Below are 27,429 nucleotides of genomic sequence, written 5' to 3'. Positions count from 1 at the left end.
TAGGGGTAAGTAAGACCATAACATTGCAAAGACAAATAGTAAATCTTAAAAACTATCAAAGAAAAAACACAAATACATTAAAAAAAAAACCCCCGTAAAAACAAAAACACAAAAGCACCACAATTAGACTCAAAGGAGGGCTGTATTCCAGAATACAAGGGAATGATTTCAAAGTTTGGGCGGAAACTAAATACCAACTAAGAATTCCATACTCAGTCAAGCTATTAATCAAAAATAAGATAAAGGCATTCTCAGAAAAGTGGATAAGAAGGAGGCATTGAGCACGAAAAAAAAGGTGGCACGCTTAATCTATGTCATTAAAAATTTTCTTTAACAAAAACTAAAATAAAAATATAATTCTCAGGTCAGCATTTTTGATGATCAGACCTAACAAGAGCATTTGTCTCAGAGTTCAGGCAGATTGTGTAAAAGGGAGAAATGCTGGATACAAGGCAAGCGGCCGGGGCGGCGTGCAGGGGGGAGTAGGTGTGACTTGCAGCAAATTGGAGCATTCCTGCTTCATTTTCTCATACTCTCACTCAAACAAGATGTGTGGGCACTGACACTGGGGCACACACTGCTGCACCTGGTGTAAAGCTGCAGGATCTACCAAGTTAAAGATCAACCCTTTCTTCCAACTTTACTTCACCTTCATTTCCCATTTTATTTTAACATTTCGTTTGGGGGAAGGAACTCGGTTATGTTGACTCACGTCATTATATTTCAGGCCCTGTACGCCTGGCATAGAGTAAATACATAACAAATATTCGTTGAGTACCTTATTTATGAAAACATCTCCTTTTCTATTTATTATGAGAATGTATCTCGTATTCTCCAAAAATTCTCATACTTTCATGAAAATGCGACTACATCTCACTTTTTCGTTTGTATCTAGAAGTAAATCTGATCCACAATAATTTTTGTAATAGCAGTTGTGGTAGTTGTCTTTGTTTTAATAGTGGCAATTAATATTTACTAGGCATTTACGACTTATTTTTGTATATTTATTTCATTTTTATTTGGTATCTTTATCTTAATATATTTAGTATGTTTCAGTATCTTCAGTGTAATTCCTGAATTCAAGGCCTAGGGGCGTGGGAGCTGAGGGGTCCAGGAGCCTAAAGGGGGAGAGAGGGAAGAGACTCCCGGTCTCCACAGTCCAGTGGCCCCCTCAGAGTGGCCGCCGTCTACTTTCTCACAGCCCTGGGTGGCTCAGGTTAGAAACCCATTTTCAAAGGCCAGAGAGCTTTCCCCTCAGAGGAGGAGGCCCTGCATGTTGTCAGCACAGTGCCAAGCAGGGCTCATGTATTAGAACATGCAATCCCAGGAGAGGTAGGAGTCGGCCTTCCTACAGCCTCATTGGCCTTGAGGGAAGAGCTGTGTAGGGCTTCCCTACATGACATTATTCCTTTTTGGTCCAACTGATTAGCTGGTGAAATTAATTTAATTTCATAGACTGTCAAGGGAATTATGTTCCACTGACTGCCGTTACGAGCAAGGGAGAGTTTTCTTGACTGTCAACACAAGACTCCTGTGCTAGTCTGTTCACATTTGTTTCATGTGAATATCTGGCATAAGGCAGATGCCATTTAATTTCAAATGAGGAATGAACTTAAAGGGCAGGAGTTGTATCTGAATTTTATTTAAATTTTCCATCACGAAGTTTCCACAGAATAATGATTTAAAAAGGCAATGTATCTAATATAAAATTCTCCCACAAATGATCAACCAATCCCTGAGTAGATAACGAGCTCACCAAGAGTTAGTACATTCCAAGAAGTACAGGAAGGTTTGCACCTACTTGAGGCACCTGGGGTCTAATGAGCTCATTGGGAAGAAAAGGGTAAAATGTGCACGCGTGTGCACACACACACACACACACACACCAGGCAATGGGAACCAAACAGAATGAAGCATTAACTTTCATGGACAAACTCTGTGTCCCAGTTCAGACAGACAGGGGCCTAGTGTTGCTGATGTATGGGAAGCTCCATGAGCACAGGCCCTGGAGGGTGGGTCATGAATTGGTGGGAGGAGGCATTCAGAGGGAAAAAGGGGAGGAAGGAATGCTAGGAAAAGAGAATGAACCACCGGTGTTCCGAAGAGCACAAAATACAATATGGCCTCTGCTATTTTTTTACTTCAGTGTCATTCCATATCAAAAAAGAATCCCTTATACTTTTAAAAATTCACTCTCACACTGTAAGAGCAGGACTATGAATTCTTACAATCTTTTTGAGAAATAAAACGCTATTTATGTATTATGTTAAAAATGCGCCTCCCCTTTGACCTAGAAATTGTCCTAGGAACCTATTTTAAAGAATACCACACATGCACACAACACATATATGTATATGTGTGTGTGAGCACGGATTCACCACAGAATTACTTACTGTAGTCAAAAACTGAAATTCACTTAAATGTCTAACAGCAGGGAAACAGTTAAAAGCATTTTATTAAATAACATGAGACTGATAAAGATGAAAGAAGGAAGAAAGAAAGGAAAGGAGAGAGGAAGGAAGGTTCTTACACATGGCAGAATTTATTACTGTCATGAAACCTCTTACGCTATTTGAAGTCTTATTTTTGTCATCTACAAATAGTTAAAATGTGACTATGAACATGCTAATTTCTTGGAAGCCACTAAATATTTCCAAAGAGTATTGTCTTCCATGTATAGTATGAAAAAAAAATCATCACTTTATGCCCTCAAAATCCACTTTTAAAATCCCTTCTTTCACTGTCTGACGGCAAGTCCTTTCCCAGCTGTCTCTCTAATCCATTCGACAAGAACTCTGGAGCATCCGCTGGATGCCAGTGGACAGACTTTTTAAAAATCATGACTGCAATTTCTATCTTTAGACCCTCTGTCTTCCTAATATTCTGAACAATATCTGATATCTAATTTCAGTTTAAATAAGTCTGTGACCCTGTCTGAGAATCTAATGAAGCCCAAAGGCTTTATTCCTTTAGAAGACCTCAAGCACACACTTTTGTACACAACCTGAGGGCATGTATTGATGCCTGAACCCAGGGATAAAACCCCATACTTGACCAAAGGCTCTCACAACTATTCCTCTTGGGGAAGCCTCATGATCTTGTCCTCTATTTAACAAAACCATGTCAGGTCTTCCTTGTCCTGTGACACATGAATTCCTTCAGACGGCAAGGATAGAATTGTCATAGATTCAAGGAAGGATGTTAGGTTGAGTTCTGTTGCCCCGGTTTTCTCTTCTCAATGTGTTTTCATAAAAATCGATAAGTAATTCCAGGAGCAACGCTGCACATCAAGATTAATGCAGGGGAAACAAGCCTTTGGTGCTTTTCCACAAAGTATTATAAATCTCAATTACATATTTTACAAATGAGTCTTTACTGTGGCTTTTTGCAACTATGTACATTCTGCAATAAATCATAGTTATAGATATAGAATAACTCCCTTTTTCTATTCATTTGTAAAGTTTTCATCTGACACCACATACTGCAGCATGAAATACAGTTTAACATCATGTAAATCTACAAATCAGTGTTTAGCAGCATCATCAGCAAAGTTCAATTCACATTCTACTAGGATTTGAGTAAAAGTCATTTTCTTTCATCACGTTTTATGGCCATATTAATATCAGATGTAACAGGAGACAAATTATAAAAATAATGGAATGCCGATAGAAAAAAAAAAAACATGGGAGAATTTTAAAGTAAAGCAAATCCTGTATTAAAACTGAAACATTAGATCAGTGTAGGTGGCTTTATGGGCAATCCCAGTTCAGCAAGATATGAGGTAGTTTCAAGCACGGAACACTACCAGTGATGAAAGAAACCACTGATGCTATTTCTCATCAATATTTAATAAAACTGATCTAGGACTCATACAGGGAGCTGAATCTGTACCTTGTAGTCAATACCACCCAAAGTCAAATAAGGAAAATACCGCAAAGTGGATAGCAGCTAAAATATATTTCCCGTTGGAAAAAAACACCAGTCCCGAATTCCAGTACCAATAATAGGCTTCTTCAGAAGTGACTTGGGAGTATATGAGAATCTGGCAGGCTACAGTCACTCTAAATTTTTTCATTTTATCAAAAGGCCCATTCATTTATCATCAAAAGAATTTTCAAAGATTATAATTTGTATATGCATCCCAAATCCACATCTTAACTTCTGTGGTGCCGATGACCTGTAGGTTTCCTACTTAATATTTTATTTTATTTTTTTTAAGATTTTTATTTATTTATTCATGAGAGACAGAGAGAGAGAGCGAGAGAGAGAGAGAGGCAGAGGGAGAAACAGGCTCCCTGCTGAGCAGGGAGCCCGATGCGGGACTCGATCCCAGGACCCCGGGATCATGACCTGAGCCAAAGGCATATGCTTAACCATCTGAGCCACCCAGGCACCCCTCTACCTAATATTTTAAAGAAGGCATATAAGGAAAACTTTAACATTTTAATAATAGAAAGGACTAATAAGGTAAATACTTTTTATGTCGTATAGCTAATAAAGGAATTAATATGCATTTTCAAAATCACTTTAAGCAAACTTGTTGGTTAATTTGCAGTATTTAGAAAGCAAAATTAAATATCCACATATCAAAGGGAAAGAAAAAGTAAATTCAAATATGCAGGAGAAATTAATGCACACAGCGATAAAGTACATACAGAAAGCACATAAGTCATAATGGAACTTTGAATTTAGCTCAAATAAGTGTGAACCTGATTGCAATATACCAAAGACCATATTTTTTCTTGCTTTCAATGTTCTCCCCCACATCTCTAGCCTCTATCATCTCATTTTGTATCAAAAGCATATTTCCTGCTTTTGCTGCCATTGCCTCAAATCCTTGCCCAAATATTGATAGCTCGATAAATTATCTTGTAAAACTGCACTGCCTCCCAGGTATATTCTTTCATATTTCAATTCTTACATAAAAATCACATTTATAATGCACCAACTCTGTCACACAGTGTGCGGGGGGATAGATGCTGAGCCAGAGACCCACTCCGAATGGCCCTCAGTTTGCAGTGGACGTCACCATCACCCTCCTTCACACTCAACCCTCTGTCCCAGAGGCACGGAGATGGGAGGAGAAGGCAGCAGGTCTGGTGGGTTGTTACGCTGGAAGACATGTCCCTTCCTCTCTCATAACGAGACCCTCTGACGGACCAGCTGTCCTGACCAGCCACACAGAATGGCGGGGACCCATGGCCGACTTCACAGATAATGCAGGCTTTGACCTGTGTGCACTTGGACAGCAACCCTTGGCTCCCAATTGTGGCCTGGATGTGACTTTGGGTGAATCAATTCTCTCTCATCTCACTCTGCTCACTTTTAATTGGGGATAATGACCCTTGTGGGTTTATTGTGAGGATGAAAAACACCTCGGACAGAAAACCTTTTTGCCTGGTGCTCGATACATAGTAAGTAATCGATAAATGATAAGCAGTACTTGTCATAAGAAATGACAGTAATTACAATAAGGGCAATTAGTCACCATAAGAACACAGTGTTTGTTATTTCCTGGCTTTACCTTTGATTATTGTATATAAAGAATAGGGAAAACAGCCCACTACATTCAGTCCAGGTAACATTAAAAGCATATAACTTAAATATTTTTTCTATTTTATTGTCAGAATGTCCTGTTTATAGTTTGATCTTGCTAATGGACTTCCTCTATCTGATATAAATTGTTTCCATCAGGTTTAGTTTATTATGGATTTTTACAAATTTGGGCTTTTGTGTTTTGTTCTTATGATTTTGAAGGCTAATGACAACAAGAAATGCCTGATACCTGTTTACTTCCTAAGTGACTTCTCAGGATGAATTTTATCCTTATATGTCATATACCGGGTTGTTCTCTCAAAACTAAGTATGTTTTGATCACTCTGGTGTATACAAATGTCTAATTATAAAGCTGTACCCCTGAAATTTACATAATAAAAATAGAAATAACAAAGAAATAAGTAAAAGAAGACACAACTTCTCTTCTGTCTTGGAAGCCAGACATCGTGTAAACACTCTGATCATAACTTCATTCCACTTATGAGAAAACACCAGATAGAACCAAGTTGAGAGACATTCTGCAAAATAACTGACTCGTGCTTCTGAAAAGTGTCAAGACCATGAAAGACAAAGCTGACAAACTTACAGACTGGAAGAGATTAGGGTGTTAATAACTAAGTACAATGTGGGATCCAGGGTAGGATCTTAAGATAGGAGAAGATCAACAGTGGATCAACCAGTGAAATTTAACAGGATGCGTACTGTAGTTAATACCATTGTGTCCTGTTAATGTCTTAGCTGTAATGAGATAGTACAGTTGTGCAAGAAGTTACCATTCTGGGTGATGTGTATAAAGGAACTCTGTACTATTTCATAACTTTTATGTGAGTCTAAAATTAGTTCAACATAAAAAGTTAAAAAAAATTAAATAAGTAAAGACATAAAAAAAGAAAACCAACAGAAAACTCTGAACATGTTTCGTTTTTACCTGACTGTTCAGTGAATGGAGAGTTCAAACCTGAATAGATTTGTACTCACCTGCTCTACCCAATTTCTTACCTCTTTTAAAAGATCATGACAAGTAAATTGCCAGTTTAATGGCATATGCTGTGATTTCCTTCCCACGTGTGACAGATTTGTTGTTGCTTTCTTCTAACTGGCATATCACATCTGTTTGGATAGTTAGTTGTCTTACCAAAGGTGAGTGACGCTAACCTTCTACTACAAAATTAAGATTACAACTAACTTTGCAAGGTATTTTTTTAAGTTTGATTCTTAATTAAACATTAATCTGAAATGGGTAAAAAGTTTGAGGGCGAAGGTAAGTTTTGGTGGGAGTCTGTGAATCAGAAGTGAGTTTAGCCCTGCCTCCATGTGGAATTCTCTAGAACTCTGACCTTGCTCACTCGGATGCTCAGCTGGCCTCTCGATAAAACTGTGTGGGTGGACTAAATGACTACTATCTTTTCCAGCTCAAAATTCCTCTAGTTTCACTCTCAGTCCCATTACCGAAAATCACAGTGTCTCAGACTGTTTGCCCCACGTGTGGATAAGCATGTGGCAACAGAGGGGAAGGGGGGGGTTGGCTGAAAGTGGGGTAAGTACTCAGAAAATGGAAGGAAGCAGGACACATTTTCAAAACAGGGTACACTGATGGGGTATTTTGGTTTCACTCCTCCAGTATAGTTTTTGGGGGTGTCATCATTCCCCAAACCTTTTCACTGTGTGCTGGCTCCCCACCTCCCCATTCGCTCACTGTAATCACAGAATGCGAATGTCCACTAAACAGATTTTGTGATCTTCAAATATGTCCTTCCAATAATGTATATTCCTCCATAGGCTTGGAATGTGGGGAGTAGGTGATGTCTCAAGTGCACAGGCTAACGTCCTAGAGAGGATGTATTAGTTGAGGGTCCTTGAGAATGGACTGCAGGAAAGGTACCCAGAAATAAAGATGGAAAGGTATTTAAATGGAAGAGAGGGACAGAGAAACAACCAGCATCTCCATCACCATTTGGCACAGAGATTTGCGGGAGGACAGAAAGTCAACCGCTGAAGGCTGGGGACCATGCAGGAAATAGCATGGCGGTGGCTTTTGCTCAGTGAGCCAAGGGATGCTCTTCTGAAGTCTATGGAAGTTGGCAGTCTGCTAAAAGACAGGGCGCGGCTCAATCCGGGGTCACAAACTCAAATGCACAGGGATAAATAAAAGTATAGGCACAAGGCTTAATGACACTGTAGAAAGTTCAATGGCAAAATATGGGTAAGATTCTAATGAGAGAGAGAAAGCACAAAAGGAATTATATTTCTGAGAATAACAAGAGAAGAATAATTGATTAATGAAGACCAAACGCCACCAAAAATTGGCCCTCTGGAATTCTGTACGTTGAGGAGAGTGAGACAAAATGTGGGATATCAGTTAATAGGAACAGGATGCAAGGTGAAGAACACCTTGTCCCTGTCTCCTCTCCTGTCCCCCCTTGCTGTAAGATCCTGAACAAACTGCTGCAGGAAGAAGAAAATAATATGAGACAAGGCTGGGCTAACGTGAAAGCATGTGCTCTGCTCTCTCTTGTTAAAGTAGTCTTTTTTTTTTTTTCTCAAATAACACAGAGATGCATTCCCGTTTTGCCAGTGCAGCTCTGATTTCTGGCTCATCAGGTGTTCACTCTGTGCCACGTGTCCTAAGTGCAGTGTCTCCATGACTTCTAACATCAACCCTATAAGGGAGGTCTATCCTTTACCCCATCTTACAGATCAGGACATTGAGGCCAGAAGAGGTTAAGTACTTTTCCCAGGTCACCCCACCAGTATGTAGTATAGCTGTGATCCAAACCGCAAGGCCATTATTTTGAGTTTTGAATTTTTTCTAAAGTAGATAAATTTTTACTTTGTAATGCATTCTTGTGCAAGTACACGTATACCTCCATCACGTGATTCACGTATTGTATAAGATGATACATTTTTTATTGCTGAGTATAAGGACACTAACATCATTACACTACCTCCCCTGATTTTCTTCTCTGCTCTTCTACATGACCATAAGCTGCAATATTTATATTATACTCTGGAAATCCTGAAGTCATATTAGCTTTGTTTTTACACTGAGGAGATACTAGAGACTAGGTTCATGATCCATCCTTCTTGATTGGCCGAGTGTCTTCAAGAAGGATTAACGTAAAAGGAAGTCTCTGAGTTCTTGCTTCTTCGACAGTAACCAAAACGAGCTGAACATGTTCTCTCTCTGAGGACTTTGTAAGCCCTGTGTCCTTGTATCCTAGACTTGAGTTCTGACAAGGTTTCAGTCCTCTCTGATGGCTCCCCTTAGAACTGACTGGGGACCCTAGGTTCCTCCCGGGGCTACTCATGTTTGAGCATCGCTTGGAAAAAAAAAAAGAAAAAGAAAAAGAACTGACTTGATCATTTTTTTCTGGATGCCCGTTGGATGCTTTTTTTAGCTCTGAAGTCCAGCAACTTTAGTAAGAAATGCCTCAGCGTTGATTATTCTCTGCTCATCTACTGAGACAGTGGTACCCTTTAAATCCATCTATTTAGGTTGTCTTCTTCTGCAATTTTAAAAATTATATCTCTTGGATTTTTTTCTCAGTTTTAAACATACCTGAAAGTGCATTTTTATAGATATGGTCCTCATTCTTTTTGACTGTTACTCACCTGTGAAATCAATTTTAGAGGACCAGGTATTTGTCAGGTAGCACTGCGGGAGAGAAGAGAGTTTTTTTCTAAGACAGGTGTGTTTACCTGTGTACCACTGCTGCCTCGGTCCAGGTGCTCATAACTGTGCATGCACATTAGAACACCTTCTAGCTTCTAAAAGCCATCTATGCCTCAGATCATTCCAAGGTTTTTCATTTAACTGGCCCAGGAGTGGTGCTTGAGAATTGGTGTGTTTTAAACTCCCCAAGGTCATCCTAAGGTATAGCCCGGTTGGCCCCTCGTATTCGTGAGCACAGATCAGCAGCACTGGGGCCCCTCTAGACTGAGGGTCTGTCGTCTTCTCTATTTCTCTACCAGCCGCTTGGCCCCAACAAGGGCTCCACTTTGAGGTACCCCACTGAGTCCCAGAAAGCTCCCAGGGTCAGCCACACACTGATTCCCTGGCTCAAAGAGAGGACTGTTCTGCTCCTCTGGGAATATTCTTTATTTTTCATGTCAGCATTCTGCTGGCTCTGCTAGAGATCCTCAGTAGCCAGAATCCTTTCAGGAAGTATTCTGTTAGAACCTGGCCTTCTGATGTGTGGTTTATTAGTCACAGGTTTTCCAGAGTCCTTGAATATGGAAATTGCATTTCTGTTTCTCAGTCTCCTTGACGGTGGATGATTTCAGAGATGCAAAGGTGTCTTTACTTTACAATTTTACAGTTGGGGCTCTGTGTAATTTTTCTACTTTAATGACTCTGGCTTTTAATATATTTCAAAAATTGAGTTTCTCAATATCATCAATTTTAAATTTTAATGAGACAAAGCTATTTATAAATGAAATTTTATAAATGCGTTGCAATTCAATGTATTGTACGACAATTTGATTAGTAAGAAGAGGAAATGTGCTCCTTTTAAATTAATCATGCTTACTTACATATAAAGTACATTGGTCAAATTTATACGCACAATTAGGCACCTGTTTTAAATTCAACTGCATGCAAAAAGAGATGATCACGTGAGTCTAAGAAAATAATTTCTTCTCCTCATTTTTGGGGGAAAATTATATTTTGTTTCCATAAAAACTTTAAAGATGATCTAAAATACCAATTTGTGTATCTACATAGATGCATAATAACAGACCTTTTCAGTCCAAACTACAGTGACCATTTTAAAATTTTCTGATTATAGTACAAAGTTAACATTTCATTATGTAACCATTAGTCATACAATGGCGTTGAACTCAAGCATCATTTGAGAAAAAGAAGCAAGCAGACCAAATTAAGCTTGTATAGAAAAGCAAGTCATGAGGAGTAGTGAATACTGCCAACAAAAACACAAAACTGGGGGAAAGAACAACAAGAGAACAACTTACTTCTCTATTATGGCTCTATATCCTAACACAAACGTGACTGGTCACCATCAAATTCAAAAGAACATATACTTTGTTCAGTCCATTAGTAAATATTTATAGAGGCCGGCACTGCGCCAGGCCCTGAAGACATGGAGATGAAAAGATGTACTTCCTGTTTTCAAGGAGCTTAAATCCTTGGGAGATAAATGTGCAAATAAACAGTAAGATTACTGCCTTAGTGCGGGCCTGCTGCCCCCAGGGCAGTTCTCTCCTTGAGTCAGGCTTCTCAAGCCAACACACTCTCTGAGGAAACTCCCTCCCTCAAAGAGTACATGGGTTGAAGTCACTGGGAGTCATAGTGAAGAAAGCTGAATCAGCTTGAATATAATGCAGCCTTTTGAGTTTAAGCACAGTTGCTGCATTCAAGATGGCCGGGAAGTGATTTGATTTAGCAATAGGATTCGAAAGGACTGGAGGTTTTTGTGCAAGGACAGCCTCCCTACTGAATGCTGGCCACCTTCCATACGAGACATGGGTACACCCAGTTAGCCCCCCTTAAGAGAAAGAGCTGCTGGCTCTGAGAAGCTGTGCGTTCTAGCTGTGCCCCAGCTCTGAGGATTCCTGCAGCTTGTTTCACCAGTTTACCAAAGCTATATATCCGTCTCCCATACCACACCTGTGATTTCCTGCTCATCCCTGAGAGTCACTGGTATAATGCGTAAAAGTCCTCTGCTCCTAGGAGCCGAGGGGAAGGCTGTAAGACTGATTCCAAAGCCAGATAAGTTTAAGAGAGTACAGCAAACTGAAATGCTTCCACATCTGCTGGCTTCTAAATTTTTTGACTTTACAAAATTATATCATTGGCCAAAGGGATGAAAGACTATCTGTCTAAATTCAATGCTGAAAATCCACCTCTGAGGGCATATTAAAATACAAGAGTAAAAATTTAGGAATGTTATTTGCAAAACTCACTTTTTTTTAATACCAACTATTTGTGTTTTTTCAGGCCAAGTTCAGTATTCTATTGCCTCCAGAGGCTGTAGCCTTGTGGTTTAGTTCATATACCAGAAAAATATTCCTCAATCAGTGCAAGACCTTCACATATTCTTTCTGAAATTCCCGTACTTGGCCCAGAGTTCTTGATGCCATCCTGCAATAACACCGTCTGGGAGCCGCCATCATTAAAGGCTGGGGCGAGAGGAGGATATATCAGCCACTGTTCCTGATGCATAAAGATTGATTGGCTGGGTTCATAGCAGTTGCCATCAGGGTTGAAAGGAACTCATGCTTTCTTCCCTGGCCATGGAAACCCCCCATTGTACAGCTGTCCACTGAGATACGAAACCACACTAAAAGTCACAAAATAGATTTGGCTTCCAAAGATAACCACTACCCTGCTACACACTGAGATTTTTCTCTAAGATTCTGTGAGTGTCTAAATGCTCTTAAATGCACCTGGGCCTTGACACTTGAAGGAAAAATTGTTTTGTTTTGTTTTTTTTCAAATGATTCTGATAACGATTCTGTTATGGACTGAATGTTTGTGCTCCCGCCAACCCCAAATTCATATGTTGAAGTCCTAACCCCCAGTGCGATGGTATTAGGAGATGGAGCCTTTGGAATGTTGATTCAATTTAGATGAAGTCATGAGGGTGCTCTCTCATGATGGGATTATTTCCCTTCAAGAAGAAGCCAGAGAGTTTTCTCCCTTTTCCTCTTCCTCCCTCCATGTGCAAGCCAAGGAGAAAGGCCTCACCAGATCCAACCATGCTGGCACCCTGATCTTGGACTTCCAGCCTCCAGACTGGTGAGAAATGAGTTTACATTATTTACACCACCCAGTCTATGGTATTTTGTTATGGCAGCCTGAGATGGCTAAGACAGATTCTCAAAGCTGGAGTAATTGTTTAGAATTCCATGGGTTTTTTGTTTTTTTTTTTTTGATTCAGTAATGAAATTTGTACAACTTGCACAGAATTGTAATAAATGCAATGATATCAAGTAAATGGCAGATGCTAAGTGCTTTCATTACTGTATATAATGGCACATTTCAGGACTTCCTAGGACAAGCCACAGATAAATGTATACATTTGAGTACATCATATTCATGTATAAGCACTTCCCACGCATCTATTATACAGTTGATGGATATTCATTAAGTATTTCCTTAGCTGTCTTCTGTTCCAGGATTACTTTCCAGCTCTCACGCACTCACTCAGTGGCTACTATTTCAGAGACATAAGACTTACCTTGCCTACTAGGGTATGGTTACATGCGAAAGGACACCAAGCCTTGTTTACCTTTGAGTCAACAAGCCCTGAACCTTGGTCAATGAAATATTTTTAAGTGCTCTAATTAAGAATCAAAAATAGTCTAAAATCAGGGATATTTCACTCTCCACAGACACTGCTGAATATCCACCCAAAAGCAGACTGTACTTTATAGACTGCAGGGGAGACTATATCACAATCGAGGCAGATGATTACAATCTGCCGTTGTGTTTCTTAAATGCTCTATAGCCAATCTTAACAGAAAATATCAATCACACAAGTATTCTTTCCATTTCATAAACATTGTAAAAAAGAAACTGAAAATGTGTTTTAGCGGTAAGACAGACCTATCTCATTAAAGCCACTGTAGCCCAGCTCTTGCCTGCTAAGTCCCAGGTCTTCAAGGTCCATGCATTTAAATCCTGGGGGGCACTGGTAGCCTTCTTCCAGCTCTGGTGAGCAGTGCGTATCTGGGATAGCTAAGCTATTCCAGGTTACATTTCTGTGAACAAATTACAAAAAGTTAGCTGATTTGACACTTGTAAATGTTGATCAAAATGAATAATGTAATCACCCTTCACTAACATCTGCTCCGTATGGGCACAGATGTAAAATTCATGATTCCCAAATGGTGTTCATAGCACTGATGACGGTAAACATTTCTCAAATGATACCTGATTCATCCTCACGGTAGCGCTTTATAAGAATACTATTACCATCATTGTTTTTGTCATTAAGGACCAAGACCCAGATAAGCAAAGGAAAGAATTTTCCTGTAGATTTGTAAGGAATGTTAATGTGCTTGGGGCTTCCTTGTTATTCACAAAATGCTTAACCTACCTGTGGGTACAAATTTTACTTCTCCACTTCTAAGCAATAGTAAATGATGACAGTCATTTTCCATATGGTACAACTACTATGAGTCTTATAAATGACACCTGGTCTTCCTCTGTGTTGGCAGAGGAACACGAGGGTCATTTAGGTGGACAGCGATACATCCCTGTTTCATTGTTCTGGAGGGCAATGTGGAGATTAAATTGATGTACAAGGATTTAGATAAGTAATGGCTTTCTTGGGAGCAAGGACAGGTCATCATTGGAACGGCGACTGTGGAATCTCATTCTGGGCTGACCTTTAAAATGGGCCCCGAATAGCTGCTATCGAGACAATTCACGTGGCTCGTGCAGTGGCCAAAGTTTAGGCTAGACAATTTCACAAGCCTTCTAAATCCATGATTTTATTACAACTCATTTCCCACTACTTCGATGTTTCTAGGCATTTCCTAAGTGGGGACCGTCGTCAGGACAGTCTCTGTCCCTCAGCTTATGGCCCAATTGAGGCAGACGTGTTGGGTCATATTTCTTCTTTAATACCCTCTTACATTCAATTGGCTGCTTTCTTCCCTGTATATAATATGCTTTCTCTAGAGTCTGACACCTAACTCTCTGAGATCCATTACCTGCATGAGGCCACCGTGCACACACACATTCATGAGTTTACATACACACTCCAGGCCTGGTGACACTTCACCCAGTTCTGTCTCAGTCATAAACAAAGCTCTAAAAGCCTCACCTGCATTTCAGACACTTCAAGTGTGTTCCTTCAGATTCCGTTAGCTTCAAGGAAATAATCTGTCTGCTGGCTCGGGGAATAAGTATTTAAAGAATTGTTCCCAATCCTATGTTAAACTGCTCCTTTGGATCCCCCATGCAAAACTCCAGGGGAAAGGTCTTGTTGTGGAAATTACCACTTGGTTATGTCAGAGAGAGATGGTTTTAGGCAGACATATCATGTATTTCTCTTCATTTCACCTTTTTATATGTAAGCCAAATATCCATCTTTGCTGATGTCTGGTCTGAGTTTCTGGTGTGGAACCCACACATTGGGGCAAAGTGGTAAGGGGACTGGGCTTCAGAGTTTCAGAGTAAGGTTTTCTGGGTTTGATCTCAAGCTCTGCCAATTACGAGTGGTGTGACTTGAACAAAGTTCTAAATGTCTCCAAGCTCAGTTTCTTCGTCTGTCAGCTAGGGAGCGTAACCGTAATTAGAAGCAAAGCCTGTGTGAAGATTAAGTAAAGGAAACCAAGGAAAGCACTCAGCCTAGCACCCAGCATGTTACAATAAAGAAAGGCTCAATAATAACAATAATGCTCAATAAATGCTTATTATAAACAATTAGTGATCATTACGATCATAAAATGTAGCATACAATTAAAATACATGTAAAAACACAATAAAGACTTGTCAGAAGAACAGAAGGAATTCAGGCACATGATACCGACAGCATTTTGTTCATGGGATTATGCAGCTGAAAGAAACTTTATAGATCACCCAATTCTTAAGAAAGGTGAAGGTGAACTTCAGAGAGGGAAGCCCATCGAAATTAATTTTTTTTTTTCATTTCTAAGACTTTAAGAAGACAACAGCAGCAATGGTTCAGAAAGCACTGTCTCCATGAAAAAGTTCAAAAAAACATCACCTTTCAGCTGTTTGGGTAGGAAATTGGACTCCAGAGCCAGTCTGCTGGATGTGAATTCTAGCTTAGCCTTTACTACATATGTGGCCTCCCCTATCTGTGCCTCAGTTTCTTCCTCAGGCGATGGCAGGGAAATGCCTCTCTCTCAGGACTCTGGCAAACCTGTAGTGACTTAGGTCTGTAAGGTACTTAAAACGGGGTACTCGGCAGATGGCAAGTATCAGGTGTTACTGATTGCTGTTGGTATCTCGAAATTTGTAGACTGCTTAGATTGGAACTCTAGTCCTGGTGTGTGCTGCCTCAGTTTCCACATTTCTAAAATGGGGATAGCCTTTTTACCTATTTGTAGGAGTGTCTTAATGACTAAATGAGCTAACATACAACTCCCGAAATAGCACTGGCAATTAGTCAATCACTCAATAATTGTTAACTATTATGATTATGCTTTCACTGGTTTGTAAGTATTAGAGTATTTTTTTCCTTTTTTATTTGATTTATTTTTTGTTTCTTTCATATTAACACTGATTTTCATTTTAAGCACAAACTTCACCAGCACAGATATTATGTTGAAATCTTTTGGCTTCAGAGGCAGCAGATTTGAAACATATTATTTTTGCCAACATCAAGCTATTAGCAAATGCTTGTTAGAGACACATTTATTAGATGATTAATTGCCCTGGCACTCACGTATCTAAAACCACATGATGATTACTCTTTTGAAAAGTGGAAATAAACATCAAGAGTTTCAGAATGTGTATTTGTTATTTATCTTAGTTTCGTTGTCACAGTTAACAATTATCTTCTAGGTGTTATTTTTATTTGTTAATGTTAATTATTTCCTTGTTCATCTTCCCTCAGATATTCATGATAGAACACAAGAGGCTCTCTGGAATTAGGGAGGGTAGAATTCTTGCTAACCACCAGCCAAACTCTAAATACAGACAATGATTCTTCCAGGCCTAATATTCACTCATGCTTAAGTGGGTTTCAAGACCTGCATTCCTTACTCACAGTTGGATTTCTTGAAAAAAAATTATCTACTTCTAATCCCTCTGACTTAATTTTTAGCCCATTTTCATGATCTCCAATCCACTGAATTTGCTCTAGTTTATTTCCACGTGCCCCATCCAACTGGAACACTTTCAGTTTTCATCTTCTATGATTTCTGAGCAGCATTCCACATGGTTGTTTTGGTGGTAGGTGGAATAATGGCCCCCTAAAGATATCCACATACTAATCTCTGGAACACTTGAAGATGTTATGTTACATGGCAAATGGAATTAAGGTTATAGATGTGAACAAGGCTAAAAGTCTTGAGTGATCATCCTGGTTTATCTGGGTGGGCCCAACCTAATCACACAAGTCCGTAAAAACAGAAAACCTTTCCCAGTTGTGGTTAGGGAGAGACAGAGAGGCAGTGTTGCTGGCTTGGAAGATGCTAGTTTCGTCCCTGTTTCTCAGGTCATTCTCCTTTTCCATCTTCTCCTCCTGTAACTGGCCCTCAGGCCTGAGTTACTCTGAGCTTGGTCCTTAGCCTCCTCTCTTTTTTCATGATGCTCTCTCTCTATGCAGACAAATCCATCTCCATAGTTTCAATTCTCTCTCATCCTAGGTGTCTTTTAGAGTCTCAGAGTTACGTGTCCAACTACCTAGTAGATGTCTCCACCTGGCTGCACCCCAAGTGCCTCCAACTCTACACCCCTTACTGAACACAGACTCCTTCACCAACATTTCTTCATAACAAGCAGCAGCATGAGACCTTCATCCAAAGTACTGAGCAAGCTTGAGATTGTGGAATCTCCTCGATACCTACTTCTCCCTCAACTTCCACAACTAGTCGTCATGTGTCCCTAAATATACTCCGAAATATCTTTTGAGCTCATTCAGCTCTCACCATCTCCACCTCCACCTGCACCACTATCTCGTCCCCTAACTGGTCATCCTGCAGCCACTCTTAGCCCTTCGGATCCATTAGCCACAGAGCATTAAGACAGACTTTTCATAATCTCAGTCTTACCTGAGGTCCATCTGTGGCAAATCTTATCCATAAGATCCTAAAGGATCTGGCTCTTCCCCTTTCAAGTGTCCTGGTATCCAACCATGGTGGCCTCTCCCAGCTCTTGGTATGCTCCTTCTACCTCAGGACTTTTTCCTCTGCTTGGAAATCTCTCCTCCCATCTTTGCTTGGTTAACCCATCTTTCAGCTTTCGGGCCCCCAGTCTGCATGTCACTTTCTTAGGGGAGCCACTCTAAGTCCCTCAGGCTGGGTTAGGCTTCTCTGCTATAATTTCTCCAAGTACCCACACTTGACATTTCAGGCACTTGGGAAGTGTCTAATTCATGTTTGAGTGGTCAACTGTTCATTGGATGTCTTCCAAACTCGACTATTCCCCAGTGTAGCCTGCAATTCCTTATAGCCCCTAACACATAGTCTGTGATGGTTAAATTTATGAGTGAATTTGGCTAGATTATAGTGCCCAGTTGTTTGGTCAAACACCATGTAAATGTTGCTATGAAGGTAATTTTTTAGATATAATTAACATTTAAATCAGTAGATTGTGAGTGAAGCAGATTACTCTACATAATGTGCCTGGGCGTCATCTAATCAATTGGAGGCCTTCAGAAAAAATACTGACATCTTCTGAAAAGAACCCTGCCTCCAAATTACCTTGGGATTCAAGACTGCAACAACAGCTCATTCTGAAATTTCTAGTTTGCTGGCCTGCTCTGAAGATTTTGGTCTTGCTAGTCCCCACAATCACATGAGCCAATTCTTTAAAATGAATTCTACTGGGGTGCTTGGATGGCTCATTCGGTTGAGTATCTCACTCTTGGTTTTGGCTCAGTCATGATTTTGGAGTCCTGGGATTGAGCCTCACAGCAGGCTCTGTGCTCGGTGCAAAGTCTGCTGGAGATTCTCTCTCTCTCCCTCTCTCTCAAATAAATAAAATCTTTTAAAAATAAAAATAAATAAATAAATAAAATGAATCTCACTGCTTCCTATATACACATCCTATTGGTTCTGTTTCTCTGAAGAACCTTGACTAACACATAGTAGATGCCGTCATAATTATTTTTTGGCTAACTGAAGGAATGTTTCTTTCCACCATTATTTAAATCTATGGCAAATCTATTTATGTGCTTGTTTATTTGTTTGCTTATAAAGTAACTACAGAAAAAATTCTTCAACAATTGGATCCTGTTGTTTCTATGCAATTTTTTTTTTTTAATTCTTTTACCTTTTTTTTTTTTTTTGACAGAGAGAGACACAGCGAGAGAGGGAACACAGCAGGGGGAGTGGGAGAGGGAGAAGCAGGCTTCCCGCAGAGCAGGGAGCCCGATGTGGGGCTCGATCCCAGGACCCTGGGATCATGACCTGAGCCGAAGGCAGACGCTTAACGACTGAGCCACCCAGGCGCCCCTGTTTCTATGCAATTTTTAAGTGTGATATCTAAAAATTGGCATGGAATTACCATTTTTTAAGTTTTGGCTTTAGTAGTTTCCATGTTTCAAAATGAATACTCAAATCCCTTGGAGAAGTTAATTATTTTTCAAAAGACATTAATTATCTGCCTGGCATATGGTTTTTTGTTTTTCGCGTTTGTTTGTTTGGTTTTGTTTTTTAGAGAGAGCGGGAAGGTGGAGAGGGGCAGAGGGATAGAGAGAGAATCTTAAGCAGGCTCCCAGCTAAGTGTGGAGCCTGACTCAGGGCTTGATCTCATGACCCTGAGATCATGACCTGAGCCAAAATGAAGAGTTGGACGCTTAACCGACAGAGATACTCAGGTGCCCTCATTTTTTAATTCTTAAAATATCATATTTACAAATAACATTATGTAGGGGTTTGAGATCTAAGAAAATATGTTCTCAACTTGTTGCTAATATTGTTTATAACAGCCCCAAACAACACCTCAGTATTTAAGAGTTGTATGGTTTTAAGTTAATCATTACTCCTGATAGTAAAGAGCATCAATTGAGCTGTATATTGGAACACAAGGATTATCATCTCAGTTCAATGATTAACCAACTTAATTACCTTGGGCAATTCACTTTGACCATCTGAGCCTCAGTTTCCTTATCTGTAAAATGAGAAACTTCTTAGCTATTATTAAAAAACAATTCCCACAACGACCCCACCACACTTTCATATTTTTAAAAGAAAGGTGATAATTAGAGCGAACCATGTGCCCATTGTGTTCTGTTCTCATCTCTCCACAGGATTCACTGATGCCAAATGCAATAGCTCAAGACATTGTGTTCAAACTGCTCTCTTCATTACAGTGTCATCTCTCTCTACCAGTGTCAAACTGCTGTCCTGCTACAACACATTTAGTGCTGGCCTTTTGTAATGACTGTCACCTATGAACATAACTGTGGTTATCATTACTTAACCCCTTTTTAGAGATTGTTTTTTCCATATTCTTGGTAGGGCCACTTTATTTCATTTGTCCATCCATTCATTCAAAATGATTAAATTTGAAAGGCCTATTCTATGCCACACAACATGCTAGGAATGGAGATGACTAAGAAGATATTTCCAAATCAAAGTCTTTATTACCTAGAAAAGTAATGACCACAGTAGAGCATGATGAATGCTTTGAGAGCCAGATATCGGCTCTTAGCCTTACAGGAGCACCAAGCAGAAACATCATGAGTGTGGGTGGTGGATGGTGAGCACTAGGGAGACCTCCCAATGGGGTCGTTGCTTGGGGTGACCACTAAAGGATCAACAGACACGAGATCTAGGGCGGATACACCCCCTGGCATCCTGGAAAGTGGAAATGCCAGAGCCTGTGTGTGCACAGGAGAGAGAGGACGAGAAATCACAGGGAGAGAAAGAGAACAACTTTTTTACCCTTTCATTGGTAGGGTGTAGCTGCTCACAGCTTTCTCTCAGGGCTTATAAACAAGCACTTGTTACCATACCAAACAATTTGTAAACTACATTCTCAGAAATTGGCATATTGGGGAAAAAGACAAAAATCTGTGCTTCCCCCAAACTGACATAGTATGTCTGATATACTTTGCGCTGACTACAATCTGTCCCTCGTTTGTGAGAATGGCCAAAAAGGTCAAACACACGAATTTACAAAAGAGATCATTACTTAAGTTATTTGCAAGATTTTCATAAAATATACCTATGATGGGAATTTATAGATATATATAGATACAGATTTTTGTTTATATTTTTCTTTTTTCCCTTGAAGAACTGAACATAAGCAGAAAAACACTGCGGGCTTGTAGCCAAATTTGGTCCATTTGTTGTAAAAAAAATTCACAGAGGATCAGCTACACCAAAGGTGTTTCTGAAGTTTGCATTCCACGAGGAAATTGTCAGTGGTGCAAAGAAGGAGGTAGGCAGCACAGGAAATCCATATGCAACAGATAACACTGTACGCCTAAGATCAGTTTGTTGTTTATTGCCATCAATAGGTTTCTCTTCTATTTATACTGTATGTTCTAGGGAGAAGTGATAAACAGAACACACTTGAGTTAAACCCATGGAGTGAATCACACACACACACACACACACACACACACAAAGTCTTTGCATCTGGGAGGATAGTGAATGTGCCCTTTGATACCTAGGGCCTGGCTCGCCTCATTCCTAGTGGCAGCCAGAAAAACAAGGCTCACTTTCTTGCATTTAGATGTGGTCCCTTTCCTGTGTTGACAAGGAACCTGCTCTGGCTGCTACCCGCCTTTTGGGTTCATTCCAGAGAATCATCTGGCTTCGTTTTCACTCCTATTTGGCCTCTGCTTTCAGGATTAATTAAAAGCTCTTATGAACTGGCCTGGCTACTGCTAATGCTGGATGCTTTGGAACACTCACCGCACCCTGGAATTTGCAGAGAAGAGACTACTTATTGATTTTTGGAAACTTTTAATTGCTCTCTGGGACTTTTAGAGGGACCACAAACAAGACAAATAGTCTGCGGCAGGAAATAATATTGACATCACACCACTTTTTATAAACAAGGAAATCTGGCACATTTTCTAAAAATTTAGGGAATAAATTTCCCCTTACTGTTAAGCGGAGAGTATCGTAATATGATTTTCCATGCCTTAATCCATTCCTGAATGGCTAGATGGACAAAGCCATACCATAAAGAACCGAATTCATCATGCATCAAAATGGTAAAATTAAATATTTTTTCAAATAATGTATGTAATATAAATGACAAAACGTGATTTTCTTTTGAAAGCAAGTATTTCAAACTGTCAACATACCTTGTTGTATCTGAATAGTTCTTTTAATTATATATTTTCTCCAACTTCACTCCCTTAATTATATTGCTCACTACTTCACCAATATGGATAAGGGACCAGACATGCCGGGAAACTGGCATCTGAGCAAGGATTAGGCAAGGAGAGGTATATGAATGTATTCAAAGAGTCTCAGCAAAGTAAAGTATCAGGACACAGAGCTTGCACTGATCAGCTCCAAACTGGAAATGTGACAACTGTTTTGAGGTCATAAGACAAAGTCTACTACCCTTGACATTGTGAATCTAGGCCAAGGGCTCCTCAAGCAGTAACTCTTTTCCCTTTGCTTGAGAAACTACAAGATCCAGGGTGAGAAGTTATCTGGAAGGAGTCAGTTGGCATGGTGGAAAACGGCCACCAGAATCTGGGGCCAAGATTACAGATTTTCAGTTGGTGATTTTGCCAATTAATTAATGTGTGGCAAGGAGCTCTTTCCTCTTCTCTTTCATGAGAATCATCATGTCCAACCTATGAGATCACATTATGAATTAGCAATTAGGAATACAAAGTGCCTCATATATATGAGGAGCTCCAAATATATTCATGTTTACTGGCTGTTGTGTGGCTGAGTTGTATGGTTGGGGTTCCATCCTTTGGGGTCAAATGATGTCAGGGCTCACTGGTGCTAAGAACATGTAGCTACCTTAAAAGTGAAGATCAGGGAAGGATGTGGAACGTGCCAGAGCCCCAGTCCCCAGGTGTCCTCAACCACACAGTACACCTGCCCAGCTCAGTTGCTAGACCTAAAAAAGGTAGGAGTCCCTGAATCAGTAAAATTGAGATGACTGCCCTGTGATCCCAGGACACACACCGACAACCTGCTTCTCTGGAAGAATGACAAGAGGCTCTGATTACCTCTGGTGCTTCATAGACATTTCTAAGGAACCAGCCTTCAGGGAACAGGGAAGTCAAGTTCCCCGCAGCGGGGTGTAGCAGCTGAAAGCTTAGCATTTCTTTGAAGACTCCAGCTTTATCTTTGAAGAAGCCATGCAAAATTTGTGTTCTACTCTACAACACATCTTTGGGAGTTTTAATGTAAAACTAAGGTTTTAAAACACTGATTTCTAACCCAACTGATTCTGAGAATCTTAGCCCTGCTATAAATATGAATCTATGGGTGTGGCTTGGAGTTCGTATTTTTACAAAGCTCACCAGGTGATTTTTTCTATCAGAGAGATCTCGTCCTGAAATGAATTCCCCAAATGTACTGCTCGTGCTGTTATGGTCATGGCATGGTGACTACGGTTTCTATCGGAGGGAAAGCAGGCTGGTCTGGTTGAACCTGAGGCGAGGTGTGATTTCTACACAGGCAACTACAGTGAATGCTATTTGCAAGGGACTGAATTGTCAGGGCTCCTCATTTCCCATTCATATAATATGATCAAGAGTCCCAGGACCTCACGGCAGAATTCAGTCCTAATACAAGCCATCTTAACCATGTATTCATCCACCCCATGCAGAGCCTGTCTCCTAAGCATGTGCTCCTTGTAACCAAAGGGAAACTAATCATTGTACTCAAATATTTTGGACACACATGTGTTGAAGATCATCTCATATACCGACCAAGGTACAGCCGAATATTGAAAGGCATAGAAATCGGTGTCAGGGAGAACTGGGTTCCAACCCTGCTTCTGGCACTTACACACTGTTTCATCTTGGATAGCTTACTTAACCTCACTAAGCCTCAATCTCCTGGCTGTAATACAGAGTGTAAAAATAGATTATGATGTTAACAGGTCGTTGTGGGTATTAAATGAGAAAAAAAACCCAGATATCAATTGTACAGTAAAAGTTATTTACCGCTAATAGTAAGTAAGAGTTTTATAACCTATGTTATTATATTCTCTTCTTTTTGGGAAGTAAGGTCAAAAAAAGTGCTATATTGTAATTGATCGAAAGAAATTACCCAATTTCTTTTAGACCCTTCTTCAAAGTGTAGGGTTTTCTTTTTTTTTTAATGCTAAAGATGCAAAAATGTTTTTTCTATTCTGGAGAAAATCACTTTGGTATTAATTTTCATATGGGAATTCAGTTTATTCTGAAATATTTTCTTATATTTAATTTTTTAAAAAATTTGTAACATATGAAAGGTTGATTTAACTGGGGCTCAGGTGGGCCACATCCTTGAGATGGGTATACACAACGGATTTAAAAGAGATATATGGAGTGATACAAATATATTGCATGCCACTATTTTATAGATTTGGATGGGGCAGAATCCCCTGGAACATAACATCTACACGGGGATGGAAAGAAACCGGATGTCATATGGACTTTCATTTTCTCTATGCCATATAAAGAGCTTATGCATATGGACGTGGATCTAATGTGCATATAGGTTTACAAATGTGGGCTTATAATATGGTAGAAGTTGCTCAAATGGCAGATCAAGCATGGGCTGGAAAGTCAGACCTGAGTTCAAATCCTGGCGCTCTCACTTACGAGATGAACATATTATTTAATTTCTTTGGGACTGTGTCTTCATCTGCAAAATGGGGGAAATAACTGCTTTCAGGTTGCTCTAAAAATTAGTTACAGAAGCAAAATATATGAAATATAATAGGTGCTCCACAAATGTTGCTATTAATTTAGTTAGAAATCTATATGCACCCATCAGAGTATTTTCATTTCTTATTTAAATATTTTAAAGAGGAGCTTTCCAATATGCATTTATCCAAATTTGTTCTTCTATCTCCCACCCAGCAGACATCTCTGCAGGAATCCAGTAAGTTAAATGTAGCAGTCTGTCTTCATCCTTCAAAAGAAGTTTAAATATAAATCAAGAAGACTTCAAAGACCTTTGCATGAATTTGAGGCAGTTATGATTTTACATATTCTACAAAATTCCCTCTTGATAAAGTCCATAGAAATTAGAAATTAATATTTTAAGTTCCACTGCATTTCTATTTTTAATTCTTCTGAACTTTCCATTAAAAAAAAAAAACTTCACTATTTTGTGAACAGAATGTATAAGCCAATAATTCATTTATTTTCCAAGGACCCTAAAGGATAAACTTAAATATTATTTGAGACCAGCAAGAGAAAGCTAACCCAAATCCAACTCTGTGTTGTCTCTAGGCTAAGTGTTAGTGATATTTTATAAAATACCACCGAGTCCTACAAGCTGCCCCGGGTGGGGTGACCATCCTGAAACTCCCCTGAGGTGGAAAAGAAAGCTGTTAGTAATTACTCTTCCACAGAAAGGACCTACGAGGATTGTCCTGAGCATCTGTGACATGTGGCCCCCCACCTCCATGTCTCAAACCTAATGGCTCAGCCATTATAAGCATTTACTTGAACTCCTGATGGAACCCTGTTCTCCTTAGAGTAAACTTTTATATACTTAATATTTACATTTGCTTACTTTAGAGTTTTTCTAATTATCTCACTCTTGGGAAGATTTCATTATTTGATACTAAGCTAGGACTAAATTTCGCTCCTTTCTCGGGAATGGTAATAAGGTGGCAGATAAGCTTTCATCTCTTCTATTTCACCTACCAGCTCATTTTCACATGTTCATCTTGTAGCTTCCGGGAGATTTGGCATTTTGCAACACCTGTTTCTGCCAGAGGCCACTGCTCTTCTCAAATTTCTTTAGGATATGAACTGCTTTGCTTAGTCAAATCGCATTCCTCGTCCCATAATTGCCTTGGGTCCCCCATTCATTATCAGAGAAGAATCTAAAGCTTTACGAGTAATGCTATGGAGGACAAAGGGAAGACTCCCTTTTCTCTGCTTTAAAAGAAATCAGCTCCATCTAAAAGCAAAACTGTGTGTATTGAGTTGCTTCCTTATTTATCTTGTTTGCCTCACAGATTATACACAATCAGTTCCAGAGGTCAGCCTTGAAACGCGGGACATACAGGTTCCTGAGCAGACACAGCTCTGCCTGCAAGCTCTCCCATTATTAGGCTATAGTGCATGCAAATCAATTAAGCAGAAATCGGACGATTGTAAAGGACAACAATTAAGAAAAACGAGGTCATGACAGCGACTGGCAACACCAATCACTGGAAACACAGCCATCATACTGTAGCTTAATCCTAGTTCATTTAGAGATATTTATGAGAAACTCCTAATTCAGAAGCAACCAAAGGAAACAAAAAGGTTGGAGTTTTTTTTAATTGGGATTTTTATGCATTTTTTTTTTTTTTTACTTCGGGCGGTTTTTTTTATGAGAATTTATGAGAAACTCCTAGTTCAGAAGCAACCAAAGAAAATAAAAAGGTTGGAGTTTTTTTTAATTGGGATTTTTACGCATTTTTTTTTTACTTTGGGCCGTTTTTAAGTCTCTAAAAATACATTAAGGTCTGGCTGGAACTAATGGTAAAACGGCATCAACAATTTTTCTGCTTCTGAGTAAGACATTAAAATTCAGTTAATACTGAACTGAAAATTAAAAGAAAAATGGTATAAGGGATTGGTCTTTGAAATGAATCATCAAACTTATGAAAATTGTTATTATGAGCAACAGTATTGCTCTGCAGCTACCTACCTATTTTCTTCTCAAAGAGTAATTGTCACAGAAAAGGAAGGCAAAATAAATATGCATGTTCATAAAGCTAATGGGCAGACTTTATAAATATGGGAAAGAGAAAATGCAGACCTTCCTCCATAACTGCTATGTCTAGAGTAACTGAAAATTCTGCCAAAACGTATGTAATTCTTCATAGAGAACTCCATTTTTAGGATAAAGTAATGAGCTGGAGCTAATATTCAGAATACAAAAGGCTTTTAGTATTTTTTTCAAAGCCATTCATGTCCTAGTACTGGGTATGGTGAGGAGATGGCAAAGAGCAGTTTCTGAAGTGATGCAAGGGTCCTGAGGTCAGAGGCGCTCCTCTACCTCTTCCCCGTTTGCATTGTACTTTATGTGTCAAAGTTAAGTTTGCCAGCAGGATGCCTGATCATCTAGCTAGTTTTACAATTTTAACAAGCTTTAGAATTCTCACACATCCCGACTTGATTTTTAATAAAATGGAAACTTTAAATCAGCTTCCTGTGCTTGCAGCTATTAGAACACAGCGGGCTTTCTTATGCGGAAGCTTCCTCTGTTCTTTGCCTCTCTTCTATTGTTTCCCGCCCACACAATATCTTTTTACCACCTCCATATTCATTCATGGAACAATCTAGACAGATTTTACAGCCTACATACACTTAAAAAAAAAAAACTACCTACAGGTTTTCTTTCACACATGTGTCTCTTCCATCACCCACACAGGCAACCCCCTTACTCACCTCTTCCTTCAACGTCCCCACCCTGTGTGTGTGCTAGCTCACTTCTTCTTTCCACTCATAGCAGTGCTTTCTTATTTTTTAACCATTTCTCCCTTGTCCCATTTAACAGCTTGCTTTTCTCCCTTTGTTTTTTTTTAATTTCCTCTTCTATATCAATTTGTCACAATGTTATTATTCTCTGTCTAAATATAATGTATTATACACCATGCCTTCAACACATAGTTACTAAGTACTTACTCTATGCTAGAATACTAGGTACTGGCCCTAAAAGGAGTCTTCTCCACCCTTGTCCTTTGTGTCCTCAAGGACTTCACAGTGTAATGAGAAAAATGGGGGTGGGGGGAATTAGCTATGAGTGCCAGAGGGCTAGGTCTGGCAAACTGGGCTATATTAAATTCAACTCTTTCCATTACAAACAGCTAGATCTATTGGATAAATGGTAACATTTAAAAATGCATATCTGGGCTTACAAGAAAGAAGAAATATGTCCCAAAAGGTCAAAAGGTAAGAGGGAACTAAAAATAGAGGGGAGTCCATGAATTGACAAAATCGTGGTATGGATGGGGGCTAAGTGTCCAGTAGCTAAGAGCTTGGGTTTTAATGCCCACAAGAGGCAGAAAACAGGGTCCAGAGTATACATAAGGCAGGAAGCTAGAAAGTGACCCCATACATA

The 27,429-nt window shown here is 39.6% G+C and overlaps 1 protein-coding gene across 5 annotated transcripts in view; it reads right to left on the bottom strand.

Moving 5' to 3' along the window:
• The window catches only part of NALCN (sodium leak channel, non-selective), a 309,038-nt gene that overhangs the window by 241,815 nt on the left and 39,794 nt on the right, over nt 1–27,429 (bottom strand). For 4 of the 5 annotated variants that reach the window (XM_078070121.1, XM_078070118.1, XM_078070117.1 and 1 more), the window contains exon 7: nt 13,124–13,278. In XM_078070121.1, coding sequence (XP_077926247.1) covers nt 13,124–13,278 — 155 coding nt within the window. Of the gene's footprint in view, nt 1–13,123; nt 13,279–27,429 lie in introns of those variants that run through there. The other variant, XM_078070120.1, reaches the window with a different exon arrangement.

Source organism: Halichoerus grypus, chromosome 4 (assembly GCF_964656455.1).
Source record: "Halichoerus grypus chromosome 4, mHalGry1.hap1.1, whole genome shotgun sequence".
NCBI lineage: Eukaryota > Metazoa > Chordata > Mammalia > Carnivora > Phocidae > Halichoerus > Halichoerus grypus.
This window is presented reverse-complemented; position numbering and strand designations above follow the sequence as displayed.